Here is a 22,464-nt window from a genome sequence, read left to right as displayed (position 1 = left end):
GAAAAATCATTAAATAGTAGGATAGCAAGGTTGGGGTGGAATTTGCATAATTATAAATAAATTACACTATTTCTACATTTTCTTTATAGAATAACAACTCACACTCTATGCCAGATAGTTTATACACTAAGTCCTCATTTAACGTCAATAGATTCTGCAATGTAAGCAAAACGACCTTATTCGTATTCCTTTTGTATGTAAAATACACTACTCAATTCCCAAGACAATCCCACCTCTACAAGTCTCACCTATTATGGCACCAGGCATAGGTTCAAAGTCCAGAATCTCATCTAAATGTATATGACACTCTTCAGGTGCTATTTATCAAGTACAGTGCCTCGAGTATATCTATTCTCAGTATGAAGACCTGGTGGACTAAAGAGACAAGATTATATATATATATATAATTATATTATACTATATATATAATATATAGATATATATTATATATAATATATATATTATATTATATATATTATTAATATATATATATATCCCCTGAAAACCAACATACAATGGTGGAAGAGGCATAAGAAAATCATTACAGACTTTTCCACTGAAAGTGGGGGTGAAGAGAGGCAAACAGGAGTCGCTAGTTCAGAACAATTCTGAAATCCAGCCACGCACATACTGACAATTCCTGGACTCAGACCCACTGCCTGGGAATACAGCACAGCATCTCTACAGGTCTTGGCTCTAGCCTCTGGGCTCATGGTTCTACCTCCTTAGTCATCCCTATCCATTAAAAAAAAAAAAAATTGCTGAAGTTTGCAGCTAAACAGTTTTATCAGCCTACTTCCTGCCAATAGTACTTCAGAAGTCCAAAGGCCTCTTTTCATGTTGCACTCTGTCCTTTTAGTCCAAGAAGGCAGTGTTTCTGCAAGTACACACTTCATAAAACCATGTGGGTCTTTTAAGAATTGTACTGGGGTTTACCCCATTAGACAAAAGCTACACCCACAAAATTCATCAAGATAAGTCTTTCTCTATCTTTGGCTTCCTGTAAGGCGACTATAGGAAAACACCCTTGATATTCTTAAAAGTCCTATCATTGAGCAATGCCTGCGCTATAAGATACTTAGAGATCGTTATCTGTTTGAGATACCTCCTCAACTCTCTGAGGTCTCTGCACAGAATTGTACAGTAATACTTCTGACACTCTATTCCCAATTTTCCTGACAGTGTCCTGGAATTCATCTTTGTCCAAAAGTCTTTTCATAATTTTAGCATCATCTGCCATCTGAAGAAAACGGAATAAGAAACGGTTTTATTTTAGATCCCTCTGTTATATATACAGTTATTTCTTTCACTGAACATTCTCATCTTGCATATTACTACAAGCAGCTGGAAGTCAGGTGGTACCTTCAACACTCCCCCTTGAAATCTCCTAAGGTAATTTTCTAGTTCTGTTTTCTCCTTAGTTCTATATTCCACATTACTTCAGGTGATAATGTTGCTTAGTCTTCTGCCACTGCATAATAAATGTCCCCATTCTTCCAACTTATAACAATATTGTCTGCAATTGCCTTTCTGCCCTCACTGACAAGCCACCTTAAGGACCATAAGGTTTCCATTATGGGCTCCTCAAGGGCTGTTAGACTTTCACTAATAATCTTTTCAAGGTTCTTCCATTTTCAACCTTCCACTCAGTCCCAAAGCCATGTTTCAAGTTTTTGCTATGGAAGCACCTCCAGAAACACCTTTGGTATTTCCAGATACCAAAATGTGTCCCAATTATCTACTATTGGGAAACAAACCCCCAAAACTTAATGGCTTAAATCAACAATATTTATTTTGCTCATAAAGTTGCAATCTAGGCAAAAGATTCATATAAGAATTAAAGAAAACTTAAGTACATGGAGAGATGTAACATACTCATTGATTGTAAAACTCAGTATTATTAAGATGTTAATTCTCCCTGAATTACTATATAGATTCAATACAATGTCTGCCAAAATCCAACTAGAACTTTTTTTTGTAGGAATTGATAAGCGGAGGTCAAAATGTACACAAAAATGAATACAAAGCCAAAACACTTGTTGAAAAATAGGTAGCAAACTACCTGATTTCAAAACTTGCTATAAAGCTACATTAAAACAATGTGTTGGCCGGCCCCGTGGCTCAGGCAGTTAGAGCTCCATGCTCCTAACTCCGAAGGCTGCTGGTTCGATTCCCACATGGGCCAGTGGGCTCTCAACCACAAGGTTGCCAGCTGGATTCCTCGAGTCCCACAAGGGATGGTGGGAAGTACCCCCTGCAACTAAGATTGAACATGGCACCTTGAGCTGAGCTGCCGCTGAGCTCCTGGATGGCTCAGTTGGTTGGAGCGCGTTCTCTCAACCACAAGGTTGCTGGTTCGACTCCCGCAAGGGATGTTGGGCTGCGCCCCCTGCAACTAGCAACAGCAACTGGACCTGGAGCTGAGCTGCGCCCTCCACAACTAAGACTGAAAGGACAACAACTTGAAGCTGAACAACACCCTCCACAACTAAGATTGAAAGGACAACGACTTGACTTGGAAAAAAAGCCCTGGAAGTACACACTGTTCCCCAATAAAGTCCTGTTCCTCTTCCCCAATAAAGTCTTAAAAAAGGGGGGGGGGCTTTATTCCTGCAAAGGAAACATGCAGCTTTAAAACAAACAAACAAAAAAAAAAAAACCAATGTGTTAGTCATAGGTATATAACTCAATGGAATAAAGAGTTCAAACCTATACGTCACAGCCAATTGATTTTTGACAAAAGTGCAAAGTTAATTCAACGGGGTAAAGAACCATCGTTTCAACAAATGCTGCTGGTGCACATAGATATCTATACGGAAAAAAAAAAAAAAATATATATATATATATATATATATATAAACTTACAATTATTTTTATAGCTGGAAATGAATCAGACCTAAGCATAAAACCTAAAAATACAAAACTTCTAGAAGGAAATACAGAAGAGAATTTTGTGACCACAATCGTTAATTTTCAAAAAGATAAATTAGACTTTATGAAAATTTAAAACATTTGCCTTTCAAAAGACACTAGTAAGCAAATGAAAAGACACTATAGTCTGGGTGAAATAGTCACTTAGGCTATAACAATTGTTTTGAGAGGGCAAATGTGTTCCCCCATGATATATTAGGAGCCACTTGAGCATAACGTGACGTGCACCTTGACTGATGTGCAATTGCATCCACACGAAACTGCACTCGTCTGAACTGAGCCACTTCGAAATACACAAAACAAACACATACATTCAAAAACCTAGCAGTTATTTCGATTCACTGTGTGTATTATTTTTTAAGGTTCTGTCTTGCTATCCTTTCACATTTGTGAAGCATTTTGAAATAAATGAGAGAACATGTGATATCTCTTCAGCAACAGGCATAAAGGAATATACTCTGCTGACCAACAATGAAAAATAAAAGAAATTCCTAGAGCTGGAACAATCTCAGGTGCTGCAAAGTCAATACAAAGGCCTAAAGAAACAGAAGCAATGGAAAAATTATTGAGCATATGGGTGTAGGGACAGAGCCCCAGAGAGCAGTTTCCAGGCTCTCCGCCTCATGTGGAAAGGTGCTGGCTCGGGTACTAGATGGCCATCAGCTGTAACTAGGTGGCCATCAGCTGTAACCAGTTAGCCATTGGCCACTGATACAACTACCATGGCTGAGCTAGCAAGCGCGGATTGCAGTTAGCAAGGGGTGGGTTGACAGAGAAGCAGATGGCAGGTTGCGGATCATATGGCTCCTGCCTCGTGTCTCCAACCCAGCCGCCAGCGAGGATATAGTGGTATGACTCCCCTATCTATGGCTCCGTGGGTGTTCCTTTTAGGCTTCATCATATCCTGCGTTCTTATGTGGGGAGCGGGAGCTGAGACCCGCATGACACCCTGCAGGACACATGGCACAGTGAGCAGGGTGTGGTGTTGGCTGAAACTCTGAAAGCTAATGGAGCAGTTTATATGTATGAACACTCAGTCTCAGGAAGCCTGTGAGGAGCAGCGCCAGGAGCAGAAAACACCATCTGCCTGGGAGAAACGTGACCCCTCAGTGAATTGGTGGTCCTCTCAAGCCTCTGTCTGGATGGCATGCCAGCCTATTGGCCAAAGCAAGTGTCACCTTCCTTTTGGTGGTCTGCTGCTGCCGTGGGCTCCTAGAATTGTGGACATTTTACACCGAGGCCTCCACCAAATCGGACACCTTGCGCATCAAGTAGGATTCCGGACAGGTAGGAATGGTGTCTGACTCTGGGCAGGAGGACATGTGGCCCCCACATAGTGTGCGGTGCCGGGTAGCCACGGTTCTCAGGAGCTGGAGCCCCATGGAGGGGTGGGAGGACGTGGATGGTTCCCCAACCAGAATAGGCTGGAGAAAACCAAGGTCGTTGCGGTTGCGGCCGTGTGGGCTGGGAAGTGCTTGCTGAGGCAGCCCAGATGCGGGGCTTGTGTTCCCAGCGGGGTATGCTTGCTGAGTCCTCCGTGGAGGATGCGGGTGAGGTCAAGTTCATCCCTCACCTCCGGGTTGGAGAGGATTTGGAGCCCTCGCCCTGAAAAGGGGGCACACACTATGAGGTCAACGCACAGCCCCGGTGAATGACTGGACTATGGGGAAGTGCCTTCCATCCTTGATTTGATGGACCGCTTGACTGTTTGCTTGGGAACGTACCACCATGTTGTGGAACTGGTGGATGTTTGCTTCCTGTGTCTCAAACGGCCGCCATGGAGAATATGTGAGAACCCTGGCTGTGCCCAGGAAGTCTGGCCGTGCCCAGAAAGTAGGTAGGCATCGAGGGACACCCCCTGGGACATTACTTGAACTGGGCTTAAACTTTTTCTTGTGAGCTGGGTTCCTGACACAGGATCCCTTGCGGAAGATGCTTGTCACGTAGATTATGAGGTGAGACCCTAGGGGGTGCAGTGTGGGGACAGAGCCCCAGAGAGCAGTTTCCAGGCTCTCCGCCTCATGTGGAAAGGTGCTGGCTCGGGTAGTAGATGGCCATCAGCTGTGACTAGTTGGCCATCAGCTGTAACCAGTTAGCCATTGGCCACTGATATAACTGCTGTGACTGAGCTAGCAAGCGCAGATTGCAGTTAGCAAGTGAGGTTGGTTGACAGAGAGGCGGACGGCAGGTTGCAGATCGTATGGTTCCTGTTTCTTGTGTCTCCAACCCAGCCACCAGAGAGAATATAGTGGTATAACTCCCCTATCTATAGCTCCGTGGGTGTTCCTTTTTGGCCTCACCATATCCTGTGATCTTGCATGGGTAGCTGGAGCTGAGACCTCGCATGGCACCCTGCATGGCAATAGGTTAAAGACCAAACAGTGAAAAAATCAGAAACTTTTCCCACAGAGAGAAAACATTAGCTATATACAAAAAACTTAAGTATAAATCACCAAACCCTGTAGAAATTGTTCCTTAATGCTATTATTGGCTAGTTTGGTGCATCCAAACAGTGCTAGACAGGTGTAGGGCTGGAAAAACAATTCTAGCGTGACAGTTATTTTCTATTCAGATTGGAAAGGATTATTACACTGTCTTCTATACTTCCATTATTGCTACTAAAATGTCATCTAATAGTGTAGATGCCCTTCTGGGAAGGTAGTATTTCTCCAGCTGCTTTTAAGATCTTCTCTTTGTCTTTGAGGCGCTACCATTTTATTATGATGGGTCTAAACATGGATTTCATATTATTTATCATATTTGGAAAGTTTTGGCCTTCTTGAATTTGTGGATTAGTATAATTGATCAATTCTGGAAAATTCTCAGCCATTATGTCTTCAAATTATGCCTCCATCCCATTCTCTCTCTCATCTACTGTTGATACTTCAATTAAACACATGTTGGAGCTTCTCATTCTATCACCCTTATTGTTTGACTCACTCTCATATTTTCTTTTTTTCTCCTCCATTCTGGATCATTTATTCTGCTGTATATTTCATTTTACTAATCCTTCACTTTTTTCTAACATGCTGCAGGACACACTTGAGTTTTCAGCATGTGACAGAAATGGAAAACTGCAACTAGATCACTAGAAAAATCAGCAATGTTAGCATTTGAGTTCTACCTTATAAAGACCATTCATTCATCCATTTATTATGGTCTCTAACCTGTCAATATGGATTTCCCCAGGAGAAAACCATAAGGCAATGATTCAAGTGCATGTAGGTTGTTTTAGGTGTGAACGCAAGAAACGCTGCTATGGACTAGGGAAAGAAGGAAGCTTATAAAGGGTTTCTTATCAAGCAAGTTACCATTGTATGCAACTAATGCTTAATCCTTTTGAGGAATTCTGGAAGAAAAGCTCCTATTTAAGCACAGATTTCTAGGCTCCACTCCCGTTCTGATCCAATAGTTTTATGGTCAATTCTAAGAATTTTCATTTCTAACCAACTCCCAGGAAAAGGCGATGTTAAAGTTATGGGTCAGTGGACCACAGTTGGAGGAGGCAGTGTTGTAGAACACACTTCTGAGGGAGTTAACCTGCCCAAGAGACAAGGGAACTGGCATATGTATTCACCAACACCCACCAGACATTGTTTTTAAAGACTGCTCTGAACAGCATGAATCCCTTGGTATGTCCTGCCTGCCTGCACACAGGCAGAGCAGGTGTCTGTGGCCAGGAGAAACCACTAAGGAAATGAGTCACAGGTACTGGCAGTTAGATATCAGGTTGGCCTGTATTGAAAAGGAAAGTGCCAAGGAATTATAAGCAGAGCACTGACAGCATTCACTACACTGCTATCTACGTGTCATGGGGAAAATAAACATTAACCAAGAAATTACACAAATAAATTACAATTATGATAAGTGCTATAAAAGTAAATTACATGAGACTATCCCTAAAGATAGGCTCATATTATTTCAGATGGCAACTTCCTAGAGTAGTTGATGCTGATTAAAATAATGCACTGTTTCACTGATCGGTTAAACACCAACTCCAAATCAGTATCATCTACATCAGCCATTACTGAATGTACAGTATTTTATTTGAAGTCACTGTGATTGGCAGTTTACATTACAAATGTGTGCAGAATCATTAATTTTTCCATTTTGTTTCATTTGGATAAAACTTAGCTAGGATTTACTTTGTTTTATAAACCTTAAATTGCAAGTATGGAAAGCTACGTTTATATCAGTTTTTTTCTCTTTAAATTGTTTCAACAAGAGAAAACCAAAATCAATATTGTACATGAGAAGTATGTTAGAATCTATTCTGCGATATAAGAGATGTCTTTATTTTGTAAATCGCACTTGCTTTCCTTTAAATATATTTATCTCTTAAAGCACCTGAATAGTTAGCAATTGCAAAGTTAGGGAACGGTCCACAAAACTACCCTTACTTCAGGGATTCTAAGAGAACTCTGATTTGGTGATTGCTGGAAAGGATGCAGAACTCACTGAAAGCTACAATTTATTACAGGGAAAGGATACAGATTAAAATCAGCCTAGATAAAAAACACATAATACAGAGTCTAGGAAAAGAATAAATGCATAGCTTCCAGTTGTCCTCTTCTGGAGTCATAGTGTTACTTTCCTGGTTATCTGTGTGACAACACAAAGAATATTGCCAACCGGGTGAAGTTCACCCGAGCCTTGGGATCCAGTCTTTACAGGGCTTCCATCATAGTTGCATGGTTGACTGCTCACATGGGTGACCTCAATTTCTAGCCCCTTGGGAAGTTGAAATGATACTGTTTGACTCAAAGTCTCAGCCTAAATCACACTTTTACTATCTGGCTTGGCCCACCATGCCCCCAGGCAAACAAGGTCACTTCTGTCAGGCATGACATTCTAAGGGCTTAGAGATTACCTCTCAAAGCCAAGGGCAAAGTCCTCTTTCTAGGCAAGTTTAAGTTTCATAGGATACTGCACATTACCCTGCTCTCACTGTGTGGGGTCAATGAACTAAAAAGCCCTGATAGTCTTCTTCACTGTATTGAATTTCACTTCCAAAGCATAACATTGAGAAAAATGGACTACTTTTGATACTAATGTGCTTTCAATATTGCTAGACTTTGATTAGTATTTGGGGAGAAAAACAGTTTATTTGATATTTGAAACCAACCCAATATTCACAACTCAACCTTATTCTAACATCATGACCATAGAGTTTTTTTTTCCCCATATATTAGTCTTCATTGCTATATATTTCATATTTTGCAAAATAATGCTCAGGATAATCCATGATGGAATACCTTTCATTTAATATCAGGATGAAAATCTTGCCTTTTGAAAACCTATAAATGTGCATCAGATAATTATTTCCTCTTTCATAAGATGATTAAAATACTTTAAGAAAATTATTTAGGAGTTCATTGTGCTCTCTCTGAGGCAGCAAAATAACTTCCTCAAACTAGCTAAAATCCTGAAGATTGCTACTGTTTAAACATTAGCTGTTGGTGTTTCTAAATCATTATGCTTCAAATAACCTCTGCAACACAAACTATTGAGTGATTATGTGTGCATGTAAAAATACAATATCCAATCATCCTTTTCATTAAAGGCACAGAAACTCCTAACAATTTTATTTTTGGTTCAATTAGATATCAGAATGCCCCCTGCTGGGCAATTTGTAATATAGCCACACAAATGTCAACTTTAGAATACAAATATTTAAAATCTTGACACAAAAAATAAACATATGTTGGAAACAAAGCTTACATTTTATGAGAAATCCTGATGTAATATTTATGAAAATAATCTTATCAATATTAAAATTAGTGAACACAAATCATTTTTTCCAATGTCAAACTGTTCTTTTATGAAAGTATTGAAACATTTTTTAATCTTGAAGAAAAAAAATTTCCTTTGAATATAAGCACCCACAAAAATGTTGTCCAAACAAAACAAAATATACTTTATCTAAAAATTTATGCCAGAATTTTTAATGAAGCGTAATATTTAAAATAGTAGCTAAAAAAAATTCTTATAAGGTTACAAAACATTTGATATTATTTTGTATTTCTGTCTGAAAATCTTGGAAGAGAACACTTTTGTTAAAATATGTGACTGCACTAAATTTTAAGTGCATAAGGAAGCAATTAAATGTATTTTGAATCCATATATCATAATATAACAAATAATGACCGTAAGAGTGATAGACAGCAAATTTATAATTTTTTCTAAAAACTTGAAGATATCCTAAAGCTACGGAAAAAAGTATTTATGTAAACTTAAATGCATAAATTAACATTAAAATATTTTAAAACAACCCGTAAATATATCCTCTAAATATCTGCACCGTGTGTTCAGGTACCCTTTCTCATTCCTTGTTATGTTGATGAAATTCTGAACATTAAGTGAAGTCCTAGATCTCAGGCAGAGATTTTACAATATTAGTTGTTCTTAAGGATTTCCTGCCCTCCAGTGGTATCTGCCTTAATATTTTCACCGTACCTTTCAACATTACAAAGAAAAGACACATCACTTCTACATTTACATTTTGAAATTATATTACACTGTATGGCAGCATCTAATTTTTTTTCCATTACAGGTTCATTCTCTGTTTGTACCCATGCATCACATCTTACAACCTGTAAAATGTAGTTATTACTGGTTGTGTTTTGTAATACATGCATTGAATTACACTGAGGTTGTGCAAGCTGATCTGTATTATTTTTTATTGAGAACTGGGGGAAATTCTCATTTTGTTTATGAATTTTGGCATTGTCTTTAATAATCCTATCACGTGGAAGTTTTGCCATCCTTTCTGAATAAAAATTATTAGTTGTTTCAGGTTTGATGGATTTCCTACTCGAATCTTCAATTTGCTCTTCATCTTCAGATAGCTAAAAGAAATATAGCAATTTTATTGTAAGTGATACTTAAATTTTTTAAAAAATTATTCAATCACTTCAAAGCATAAATTCTTAAAATTCGTATTATAGAACGTTTCAAAACATAGAAGAGACTTTGTCAAATTGCAAATCAACCTGGATTTTTAGTTTTTAAAAATCAAGGTTATGAATTTTTAAAATAGCAAGAACAATAATAATCCTTGTATTAAAAATACAATAATTTAAAAAACAGAAGGAGAATTTTGTCACTCATCAGTACCCATCATCATAAGCTACATCATCCGCTAACCCTTTCGCACAGAGGAAATGATACACAACACTCTTCAACCACTTAAAAAGAGTGGAGTAGAAGTAATAACTGAAAGAAACAACTAACACATAAAACTTGCTCTACTCTTCACTCAATTATTAAGGCAATAAAATATCTATATTATACCTTCAATCGGCCCACTCTCATAAAAGATATAACTTAAGGAGAGCTATCAGCTGACAGGAAATCAAATAGCTAAAAGTTAAATAATAAATATCACAACTGTTATATAAAAAGTCAAATTTTAAGAACTTTTAATAGGTCTAGATTTAAATCTACTTGCATGAATTTTTCAACCTCCTGGAAAACTTATCTTTTAATTACTTAACCAAGATATTTATGAAAATCTTAAAGTATTGATTACTGAAGCTAAACCAAAAAAGCAAAGTTAACATAAAAAACCTAAAAGGAGGTACAGGCCTCAGCTGATTGGCACTGAAATAAAAAAATGTAACTCCAACAGCACAAAGACTGGCTGGACACGTTAGAGAAAACAAGCTCAATATATTTCTTTATTCAAGAAATATTCATCTAGCATCTGCAATGTGAATGAAACAGATATGATTGGTGCCCTCTTATAGCACACATTCTCATGAGTAAAAATGATAAGCAAATAATCATACACATGCATATATAATTACAAATTGAGAAATACATTATGACTAACAAGTGTGAAGCACTTTGAGAGCATAACTGAGGGGCCTAATTTAGATTGAGGAGCCAAGGAGGGGCTACGAGTAGAAGTGACGTATTTAAGGTAAGACCTACAGAACAAATAACAGTAAGTTAGAGGAAACAGGATACATAAATCCCCTGAAGCAGAAGAGAGACTAACAAGCTAAGGAAAGTGAAATGTCAGTATGTGTAGACTGTGGTGAGGGAGGGAGAATGCTAGAAGTTGGAAATGTTATCAAGGCTAGAACACACAGGGACTACAGCCACGGTGAGTAGTTTAGATTCCAAAGTAAATAGGAATCCATTGAATAAAAACAAAAATAACATAATTCAATTTAAAGTTTCAAAAGATCATGATGATTGCCAACTGGAGGAGAAGTGGGGCAAGAGTAGAAGTAGAGAGATCTCTTAAGAAACAACTACAATAGTTCAAGAACAAGATGATGACACCTTAGACGAGGGTACCGACACCAGAAGCTGAGAGAAGTAGATAATATGCAATTTATTTTGGAGGTAAAATTGATGGGATAAAGTGATGGAATGAATGTGGTTAAGGAAAGCAGATGAGACAAAAAGAAATGACAAAGTTAACTACTACTGTGTTTTCCAGAAAATAAGACCTAGCCGGACCATCAGCTCTAAAACATCTTTTGGAGCAAAAACTAATATAAGACCAAGTATTATATTACTATATTATATTATATTATATTATATTATATTATATTATATTATATTATATTATATTATATTATATTATATTATATTAGGACCCAGTCTTATTTTAATATAAGGTCTTATATTAGTTTTTGCTCCAAAAGACGCATTAGAGCTGATGGTCCAGCTAGGTCTTATTTTTGAGGAACCACGGTAGTTCTAAGGTGTGAGCAACTGAGTGGACAGAAAAGGTATCTACTGATATGACAACTATCAGAAAAACTGATTTGGGGAAAGATCGGGGGCATTCACTGTGAGGTATGAAAATAAAGAGATGTTTGTGAATTAACCAAGACATATCAAACAGGAAATTAGACATCTAAATAAGGATCTGGGCTAAAGTCATAAAATTGAGAAGTATTACTGATGAGATAGTAGATAAACTCATTGGAATATATAACGTCATTCAGAGTTTCGAGTGTAAGTTAAGAAAAGAGTCCTGTAGCAACCCTAAATATTACAATATTTAAATAGGGGGAAAGGTGGAAGAGAAGTGGAAAAAAGCATAAAGCGGCATTCAGAGAAGTATGAAGAAAAAAGATAGTGTGTGATCCCAAAAGCAGAGAGAAGAAAACGTTTCAAGAAAGAAAAGAATCATGTCTACCAATATTATTAGGAATTCTCATAAAATAAAAACTAAAATGCATCTAATGAATTTGGCAACATAGAGGTCATTGGTGTCCTTCCTTTACCAAAGGGCAGTCTGCACAGCTAGCTAGAGACAAAAGGCAGATGAAATGAACATGGAAGAATTAATGAAGAATTCCATTTAAACGTGATTTAAGAGAATTGCAGCATTCCCATTCAGAAAATAACACGTCACTCCAATTATTCAGATTACAATCTACAATAACATTTTATATATTTTTTCATATAAACGTTGAGATTTTCTTTATGTATTCTTGGTTGTTTTAAATTTTCAATTATTGTGAGTGGGTTCTTTTAAAAGCCCTTTTAAAAGAAACACAACTTTATCACATATACATAGACACACATATTTTAATAACAGTGGTTTTTGTAATAACAATGAACATACTCATCATCTTTATAAATGTGAATGAATGATGCTTTATATTTTAATTTTTATGTTATTTTATACTTCTTACACTTTTAATATTTTTCACACTTTTAAAAAACATTTCCACTATTTATTGGCTCAGCTGTTTTTTTTCAGAATGTAATCCATGAGAAATACAAACAATTCTAATTTAGTAGAGCATATAATAATAATAAAAAAAGAATAACTTACCATCTCTGAACTGGAACTGAAACAACTATCTGTTGGCCTTGGAGAGTAACTGGTACACTGACTGCTCTGTGAAGAATTAAGATCTGAAAATGAAGGTTTAATTCATGAGGAATGGTATTATATTCTATAAAATATACGAGGTCTGACAATTAGGTTCGTGAACTTATTATCAGAGGGATTATTCATTATGAATCTGTACCAACTAGACAAACAGTTAACCAAGTTCATTATTTGGAAGTGCTGAAAAGGCTGCGTGAAAAAGTTAGACGACCTGAACTTTTCACCAACAATTCATGGCTCTTACATCGCGACGATGCACCGGCTCACACAGCACTGTCTCTGAGGGAGTTTTTAGCCAGTAAACAAATAACTGTATTGGAACACCCTCCCTACTCACCGGATCTGACCCCCCAATGACTTCTTTCTTTACCTAAAAATAAAGGAAATATTGAAAGGAAGACATGTTGATGACATTCAGGACATCAACTCTGGGTAATAGGATAATAGACAACAACTCTGATGGCCATCCCAGAAAGAGTTCCAAAATTGCTTTGAAGGGTGGAGTAGGTGCTGGCATCGGTACATAGCTTCCCAAGGGGAGTACTTCGAAGGTGACCTTAGTGATATTGAGCAATGAGGTATGTAGCACTTTTTCTAGCATGAGTTCACAAACTTAATTGTCAGACCTTGTATACATAAGCAGAAGATATCTTCTGGTAATATTAAGTTAGGTAACGTACTACAGAGCGTTTTAAAGTTTGCGAAAACTAGTTCACATTTTGGATACTTGGCAGCTTGTGTTTCTGACACGATTATTATGGGTTTATTCTACAATTAAAATTTGTATCTACAAATAAAATAAGGGTCCGTAACATAAGGAAAGCTATGAAAATAAAGAAAATTGGATGGATTTTTTTTCCCCAACGTATGAACTATTTTTATGAATACATAATTTAAAGTAATAACCTGCAGGAAGGAGGAATAATAAGTCAAGTTTATTAAGTACCAAGGCACCAGATATTTGCTAATCTAGTAAATGAAGCTTCATTGTACAATTTAAACTATATGAAAAAAACTTGATTCAAAGCATCCAGTATGATATTCTTTCATTTTCTGCTTAATGTCTTCTATTAGGATTGTATGTAAAGTTTTAAAATGGGCCTGAAAAGTAGGTCATGACTTCCTACAATGCATAAATAGTACAGATGAATAGGAGCTTTAATCACTCCTCTCCTTGTTTGTGAAAATGGGTTTGCTATCAAGAAAAGCAAAAGGTAATAGAACATAGAGCAAAAACTCCTATCTATTCAGGCCTTGGGACAGAACTGAAGCTCTCTGTATCAGAAACTAACCATCAGTCAGCTACAGAATTTAGATGAACTAACTTGAGTACCCTTAGTTCATCACTCTAGAGGGAAATTCATACCCCCACGGAGCAGGTTTTCCCTGAGAGTAGAAAGCAAAGTGCAGCTAGCAAAAGTGCAGGTAGAACTTTACTAAGAACATAATCTAAGGGAATTCCCCCACAAATAGGGTTCATTCAATCCACAGGTACAGTAAACCCAGAGTCATCAATAGGGAAGACAAAGGTCTGTTGAATGAGGACATATCAGCGTAAGAAACAGTGCAAACCAAACTATAAATGCAAGTCAATGCATACGTAAGACACTGTAATCATTAGTAGGGATACATGGCCATAGTGCCCAAAGTGTTCAGAATCTTATATCGGAGAAAAACATTTTTTTAAAAAAAATGAGTCCCAAAATTAGGTGAAACAATAAAAGTCATAAAAGATACAAAAGTAAAATGAGACCTAGGTATGATGAGCTCGAAGGAAAAATTTGGTGAAGAGTTACAAAGAAGACACAGTACAAAGAGGATGTTTTGAAAGATAAACATTTTCCAGAGAGACAAGATGAAAATAGTATATGGAATAGAGGTGGAAGGAAGTGTAAGGGCACAGTTTCATTTTAAAGAATTTTCCACTTTAGATTTTTCTTATCAAGATTTTAAGTTGAGAAGAGAAAATAATCTCTATATTTTTCAAGAAACATACAACATAATAAAGACTGAAAATAAAAAGATAGCAAAATTTGGGAAAGACTGCTTCTTGGCATAAATAGAAATCATTATTAAATTTCATCTCCTAAAAATACTCTCCATAAAATAATCCACACACATGTGCCTAAATCCCAAATCTAGAATCTTACTTATAGCAGAAACGTGCATTCACAGTGAAGTAGCAACAAAAACAATGAAAAGTACCTACAGCTAACTCATAAAAAGAAAGGTGCACAGTATACTTGAGAAAAACTTTAAAATGCTTACAGATGTTTCCAACCACTATTAAAGATACAAAATTGGACTGAATTAATAGAAAGACATACCTTGTTCTTAGGTAGGATTACTCAACATAATTGGAATGACAATTTTCACTAAGTTAATATATACATTTATCATTTTCCTAATAAAAATTAAAACATGTCTTTGGAGGTACATAAGTTGATTTTAAAGTTTTTTTTTTTTTTTAATTAATTTTATTGGGGTGACAATTGTTAGTAAATTTACATAGATTTCAGGTGTACAATTCTGTATTACATCGTCTATCAATCCCATTGTGTGTTCACCACCCAGAGTCAGTTCTCCTTCCATCACCATATATTTGATCCCCTTTACCCTCATCACCGACCCCCCACCCCCTTACCCTCTGGTAACCACTAAATTATTGTCTGTGTCTATGAGTTTCTGTTTCTCATTTGTTTGTCTTGTTCTTTTTGGTTTATATACCACATATCAGTGAAATCATAGGGTTCTCTGCTTTTTCTGTCTGACTTATTTCACTTAGCATTATTCTCTCGAGATCCATCCATGTTGTCACAAATGCTCCTATATCATCTTTCCTTAACGCCGAATAGTATTCCATTGTGTATATGTACCACAACTTCTTTATCCATTCATCTATCGAAGGACATTTTGGTTGTTTCCATGTCTTGGCCACCGTAAACAAAGCTGCAATGAACATTGGAGTACACGTGTCTCTGTAGAGAAATGCTTTTATATTTTTGGGGTAGATACCCAGGAGAGCGATTGCTGGGTCATATGGTAATTCTATTTGTAATTTCTTGAGGAACCTCCACACTGCCTTCCATAGCGGCTGCACCAGTCTGCATTCCCACCAACAGTGTATGAGAGTTCCTTTTTCTCCACAGCCTCTCCAACACTTGTTACTATTTGTTTTGTTGATGAAAGCCATTCTGACTGGGGTGAGGTGATATCTCATTGTGGTTTTCATTTGCATTTCTCTGATGATTAGCGATGTTGAGCATTTTTTCATATGTCTATTTGCCATTTGTATATCCTCTTTGGAGAAATGTCTCTTCAGGTCCTCTGTCCATTTTTCAATTGGGTTGTTTGTTTTTTTGTTGTTGAGTTTCATGAGTTCCTTGTATATTTTGGATATTAGCCCCTTATCAGAGGAACTGTTTGCGAAAATCTTCTCCCATTCAGTTGGTTGCCTCATTATTTTGTCAATAGTTTCTTTTGCTGTGCAGAAGCTTTTCAGTTTCATATAATCCCATTTGTTTATTTTAGTTTTTACTTCCATTGCCTTTGGAGTCAAATTCATAAAATGCTCTTTGAACCCAAGGTCCATAAGTTTAGTACCTATGTTTTCTTCAATGCAGTTTATTGTGTCAGGTCTTATGCTTAAGTCTTTGATCCATTTTGAATTAATTTTGGTACATGGTGACAGATAGCAGTCCAGTTTCATTCTTTTGCACGTAGCTATCCAATTCTGCCAGCACCATTTATTGAAGAGGCTGTCTTTTCTCCATTGTATGTTTTTAGCTTCTTTGTCAAAAATTATCTGTCCATATTTATGTGGTTTTATTTCTGGGTTCTCAATTCTATTCCATTGGTCTATGAGTCTGTTTTTCCGCCAATACCAAGCTGTTTTGATTATTGTAGCCCTGTAGTACAAGGAAAAATCAGGGAGTGTGATACCTCCAGTATTGTTCTTTTTTTTTAATATTGCTTTGGCTATTCGGGGTCTTTTGTGGTTCCAAACAAATCTGATGATTTTTTGTTCTATTTCTTTAAAAAATGCCATTGGGATTTTAATGGGGATTGCATTAAATCTGTATATGGCTTTGGGTAATATGGCCATTTTAACGATGTTGATTCTTCCAATCCATGAGCACGGAATGTCTTTCCATTTCTTTGTGATTTTAAAGTTTATATTGACAAAAAATCAAAATGAACCAGAAAAACTCTTTTTAAGAAGTACAAAGGGGGAGTATAACTCTTTTAGAAAGTAAACATACTATAAAGTAATCATAATAAAAATACTGGTATGGTATTAGCATATGAAAATTAGGGAAATAGAATATCTAAAAAGTGCCAGAAACATCTGTCCATAAAAATTCAGTATAGAATAAAAAGACTGCTCAAATATGAAGTATTTGCTACATACAGCCTACAAGCAATTATCGTGTTTCCCCGAAAATAAAACCGGGTCTTATATTAATTTTTGCTCCAAAAGATGCATTAGGACTTATGTTCAGGGAATGGCATCCTGAAAACCATGCTTCGGCTTGTTTTCCAGTTAGGTCTTATTTTCAGGGAAACACGGTAGTATCTAAGCTATATAAAACATATATAGGATACATACATACAGATACAGTATATATAAGACACGTCCCTCAAGAAGAGTCAAAATTCCTAAAAGAAACATGGGCAGTAGACATGAAAGGCATTTCACAGATGAAACATAGCAGGCCAGTCAACCTATTTAATAATCAGGAAAATACAAGTTAAAATTATAATGAGATACCAGAATGCCAACAATGACAAAAAGCTGACCCAGCGCAAAAATAAGTAACAACTACAACTCTTAACTCTTGCTATTGGAAGTTTAAACTGGCACAACTGCTTTGGAAAACAATTTTGCATACCTAGAAGAGGTGAAGATGTCATATGAACTAGCCAATTCTACCCCTAGAACTATATCCTAGAGGTACTTTTTATACATGTGTGCCAGGGAAATGTCAAGAATTGCCAAAATAGCTCTGTTTTTCATTGCAAAATATTCAAAACAACCTAAATAATCATTGCCAGAGATGCATAAATAAATTATACATTCGTACACTAGAAGGCTATATAGCAGTAAACAAATTACCAGAGTCACAAATTTCAAAATAGATGAATCTCAAAATATGTTACTAGGTGAACAAAAACAGAGCAAGATGCAAATAAACAGAGTTTACCTCAATTTGTAGAAAGTCCAAAACCAAGCAATGGAAAATTCTATGTGTAATATCACAAAAAACAAATTCAGCATAATAGCTACCTCTAGGGGGCAGGATAGGTAACGCAATAGGGAAGATTTTCAAAAGTATTAATTCTGCATTATTTCTTAAACTACAAAGTGAGTACAAAGGTGGCTGTTTTATTATTTGTTAAACTGTACACATATACTGATCATGATTAATATATTTTGTAAAAAATAAAAGTAATTTTAAAGAGTCAATTATATTACTAATATATTTTAAGTTAACTATGAAATATACTTGCTAGCAAAAATCTGAAAAAAAAACACACTGAATACTTAACTGATTTCCATTCAATGTAAGGTTTTTTAAAAGGATAAAATTCACTTACTGTTATACTGACAGATTTTCCTTGTAGATGTTGGTGTGCCATTTAAAGAACATGTTCCTCCTTCTTCCATCAGATTCTAGAAGGAAAAAAAAAAACTTTAACTCCCAAGTATACACAATAATATTAACTTACGCATGCATCTCCCTTCTAACCCACCAATTCAATCTGCAGTACTTTTCTTTCATATTATTGTAATTCAACAAAGATGATTTTAAAACCAAGAAAATTTTGCCTGAATTGCTTTAGAAGCACAAACAGAAGAATAAACACTTGCTAGGAAATTAATTACTAACCAACATAAAAGGCTTCAGGTGATCATAGTAAATGCAGTTGAAAAAAGACAAAGATATATTAAAGTAATTTGAAGATTTATTCTGTTATTGTCTTTCTAATTTCTTAAATTGGATAGCAGTTCATTTATTTTCAGTTTTTTTTTTAAATAAAAGCTCTCAGAGGTATACATTTACTGTAGAACACACCAATGGTTTTGGTTTCCATCAATTTTATATAATTTGTAATTTATTTTCATTTTCTTTATTTTTCTTTTGTTCTTTTTCTTTTTTATACCCAGAGTGTGTCTTAATTTCCAAGAATATAAGGGAAGTTAAGCATATTTTGTTGTTGATTTCTAATTCAATGTATTTTTATTAGAAAATGTGACTATCACTCCTTAGGTAAATCTGTTAGACTTTATGGGTTACTACATGAATTGCGTTGGCAAATGTACCATGGACTTAAAGAAAACATCTATTCTCTATTAGTGGAATATAGAGTTTAGATCGACAGGTAAGATAAAGGAGCAATTGTCTAACTGCAACCAGACTTGTTTCCTTTTCCTTTTAAAAGTAGAGCTAGACTACATTTCGTAGCCTCCCTTGGAGTTGGTTTGGACATGTGATTTAAGTTCTGGTCATGGACAGAAGTGTACACCAAGGCCAGTCTTGGCCCATAAAAATGTTCTCCACAATCCTCCACTTTCTTTTCCCTTCTGCTATCTGTTATCAACATACACTACAAACATGGAAACCACCAATTGAAGATAAGAGCCCCCACCAACTTAGGGCCCTAAATAACTTTATGCAGCAGAACCTTTTCTCACACCCCATTATTATTCAATCATTTTTAAAGTCTTACATGTTCAACTTTTTAAAAATTCAAGCCCCAAATTTGCAGCAGAAACACACAGGATTAGAAAGCTATGTAGACTCTAAGGCTTGCACACACTCCTACACCCACATCAGATCTGTTGATAGAGTATAATAGACAGAGAAGATCACCCCAAAGAGCAGAAACTGAATTGTTCAAGGAATTTCCCCATCCTCTAGAAGAGCAAGTCTTCACAAAGCCTGCCCAGCAGGATTTCATAATTGGTATAGATCAGTAACTCTGTATCTTCTCTTCTCTTTTCTGAATGGACTTTTAATTGCAAATATACTGTCCTTGCTCCAACACTATATATACTTTCTTTATGTATATCTTTTGCTATCTTATTTTTAATCTTTATTATGTTGTACATGTTCCTTGAAAAATAGATTATATTTTCTTCTCAACTTGATATTCTTAAAATCTTGATAAAAAAAATCACCCCCTTCATATTTAATATATTAATTGCTAAGCAGGTTTCATTCCTTACATTTTTATGTTTACCATTTATGTAGAAGTGTTATTTTATTTTTTCCCACCTTGAGAGGGTTTTCTAGTGATATAACCACAACTTTGAATTTTGAAGTTCTTCTCTGTCTTCATTTTTCTAGATTACCTTCCCATTTTAAGCAATCATACTTAAATCTTATTCCTCTACTATGTTAAAATTAAATACACTCCAGTTCAAGATATTGACACAGGAGGATCCTGAACTCACTTCCTCCCATGGACACAGTTAATCTATAACTACATCTGAAACGATTTCCTCTAAAGGAAACCCAAAGTCTAACTGAAACACTCCTTCTTACATAGCCGGCGAAGAAGAAAAAATCCCACATCAAAATGGGTAGGAGAGGCTGAGATACAATTTCATCATAAACCCTACCCCAGGTGTGGCGACTCACAATCGGAAGGGAACCCACAACTCCAAGCTTCTCCCTGAGGAGCAAATGGCTTGAACCTCACATCTGGTATCAAAACTTTTAAAATCTGCACCTAAGAAATGAGCCCCCAAAACATCAAGCTTTGAAAGCCCATATATAGATGAGTCTTGTTGCTGTTTTATTTTTTTAATCCATTTAGCTACTCTATATCTTTTGATTGGAGAATTGAGACTATTTACATTTGATGTAATTTTTGATAGGTATGGACTTATTGCCATTTTGTTCATTATTTTCTAGTTGTTTTGTAATTCCTTTGTTACTTTTTATCTTGCTCTCTTCCTTTGGGTTTGATGATTTTCTGTGATGGTATGCTTAGATTCATTTCTCTTTATCTTTTGTGTATCTACTATAGGTTTTTGTTTTGTGGTTACCATGAGGCTTATATAAAACAACTTATATTTATAGCTATCTATTTTAAATCAGTAAAAACTTAAGTCGACTGCATTCTAAAGCTTTACATTTTTACTCTCCTCTCATGTTTTGTTTTTGATGTCACAACTTACATCTTTTTATCTTGCGTATCTATTAACAAATTATTGTAGTTATTTTTACTACTTTTGTCTTTTAACTTTCATACTAGTTATAAGTGATTAACCTACCACCTTTATAACATGGCCCTTTCACAAAACATAGGTGGTAAGATTCTTGACATCCATCTTAGCAATGATTTTTTTTTATATGACACCAAAAGCAAAAGTAAGCAAAAAATAAGTGGGACTATATCAATCTGAAAAACTTCTGCAGACACACACAAAAAAAGTCAACAAAATAAAAAGGCAACCTACAGAATGGGAGAAAATATCTGCAAATCATATTTCTGGTAAGGGGTTAATATCCAAAATATGTTTTAAAAACTTATACAACTCAAAGCAAAAAACAACGATCCTGTTTAAAAAATTGTCAGAGGAACTGAATAGACATTTTTGCAAGACATACAGATGGCCACCAGGTACTTGAAAAAGTGCTCAACATCATGAATCATCAAGGAAATACAAATCAAAACCACAATGAGATACCATCTCACGCCTGTTAAAATGCCTGTCATCAAAAAGACAAGAAATATCAAGTGTCAGCAAGGATGTGGAGAAAAGGGAACCCTTGTACACTGTTGATGGAATGTACATTGCTCAGCCACTATGGAAAACAGTATGGAGGTACCTCAAAAAATTAAAAATAGAACTACCGTATGATCCAGAAACTCCACTTCTGGCTATATGAAGACAGTAACTCAAAAAGATAGTCCTCACTCCCATGTACATTGCAGCATTATTTACAACAGCCAAGACATGGAAACAACTTAAGTGTCCATGAATGGATAAAGATATGTATATACAATGGAATTTTATTCATCCGTAAGAAAGAAGGAAATTCTCCCATAGATGGACCTAGAGGTCACTATGCTAAGCGAAATAAGTCAGAGAAAGGCAAAAACCATATGATCTCACTTACATATGCAATCCACGAAAAAGAAAAAAATAAATTCATAGATATAGAAAGCAGATTGGAAGTTGCTAGATGCAGGGTGGGGTATGGGTGAAATAGATGAAGGGGGTCAAAAGGTATAAATTTACAGTTATAAAATAAATAAGTCCTGGGGATGTAATGTACAGCAGGGTGATTATAATTAGTAATACTGTATTATATACTTGAAAGTTCCTAAGAGAACCGATCTTAAAAGTTCTTACAAGAAAAAATAATTGTAACTATGTATGGTGATAGATGTTTACTAGATTTACTGTGATCATTTTGCAATACGCACATATATCAAATCATTATGTTGTATATCTGAAACTAATAAACTGTTACATGTCAACTGTATCTCAAAACAATAATTATACTCTTCCAAGACCTTGTTCTTTTCTATTGCTTCCACATCCAACAAAAGAATCCTGAGAACATCCCTACTTCTCAATTCCATTCTCACTAGCTGCCATCCATGAGAAATTTTTGTTTGGTTTGGTTTATTTCTTGTTTGCTTGTTGG

The 22,464-nt window shown here is 35.8% G+C and overlaps 1 protein-coding gene across 2 annotated transcripts in view; it reads right to left on the bottom strand.

Moving 5' to 3' along the window:
• Nucleotides 1-8,176: 8,176 nt before the first annotated feature.
• Nucleotides 8,177-22,464, bottom strand: part of REDIC1 (regulator of DNA class I crossover intermediates 1) — a 58,470-nt gene continuing 44,182 nt past the window's right edge. For both annotated transcript variants that reach the window (XM_081061339.1, XM_081061340.1), the window contains 3 exons: nucleotides 18,395-18,470; nucleotides 12,737-12,819; nucleotides 8,177-9,779 (listed from right to left, as the gene is read on the bottom strand). In XM_081061339.1, coding sequence (XP_080917465.1) covers nucleotides 9,327-9,779; nucleotides 12,737-12,819; nucleotides 18,395-18,470 — 612 coding nt within the window. In that variant the 3' untranslated portion in view covers nucleotides 8,177-9,326. The remainder of the gene's footprint in view (nucleotides 9,780-12,736; nucleotides 12,820-18,394; nucleotides 18,471-22,464) is intronic.

The sequence above is a fragment of the Rhinolophus hipposideros genome (assembly GCF_964194185.1).
Source record: "Rhinolophus hipposideros genome assembly, chromosome: 9".
NCBI lineage: Eukaryota > Metazoa > Chordata > Mammalia > Chiroptera > Rhinolophidae > Rhinolophus > Rhinolophus hipposideros.
Note: the sequence above shows the minus strand (reverse complement) of the source record. Positions and strands in the feature narration are given on the sequence as shown.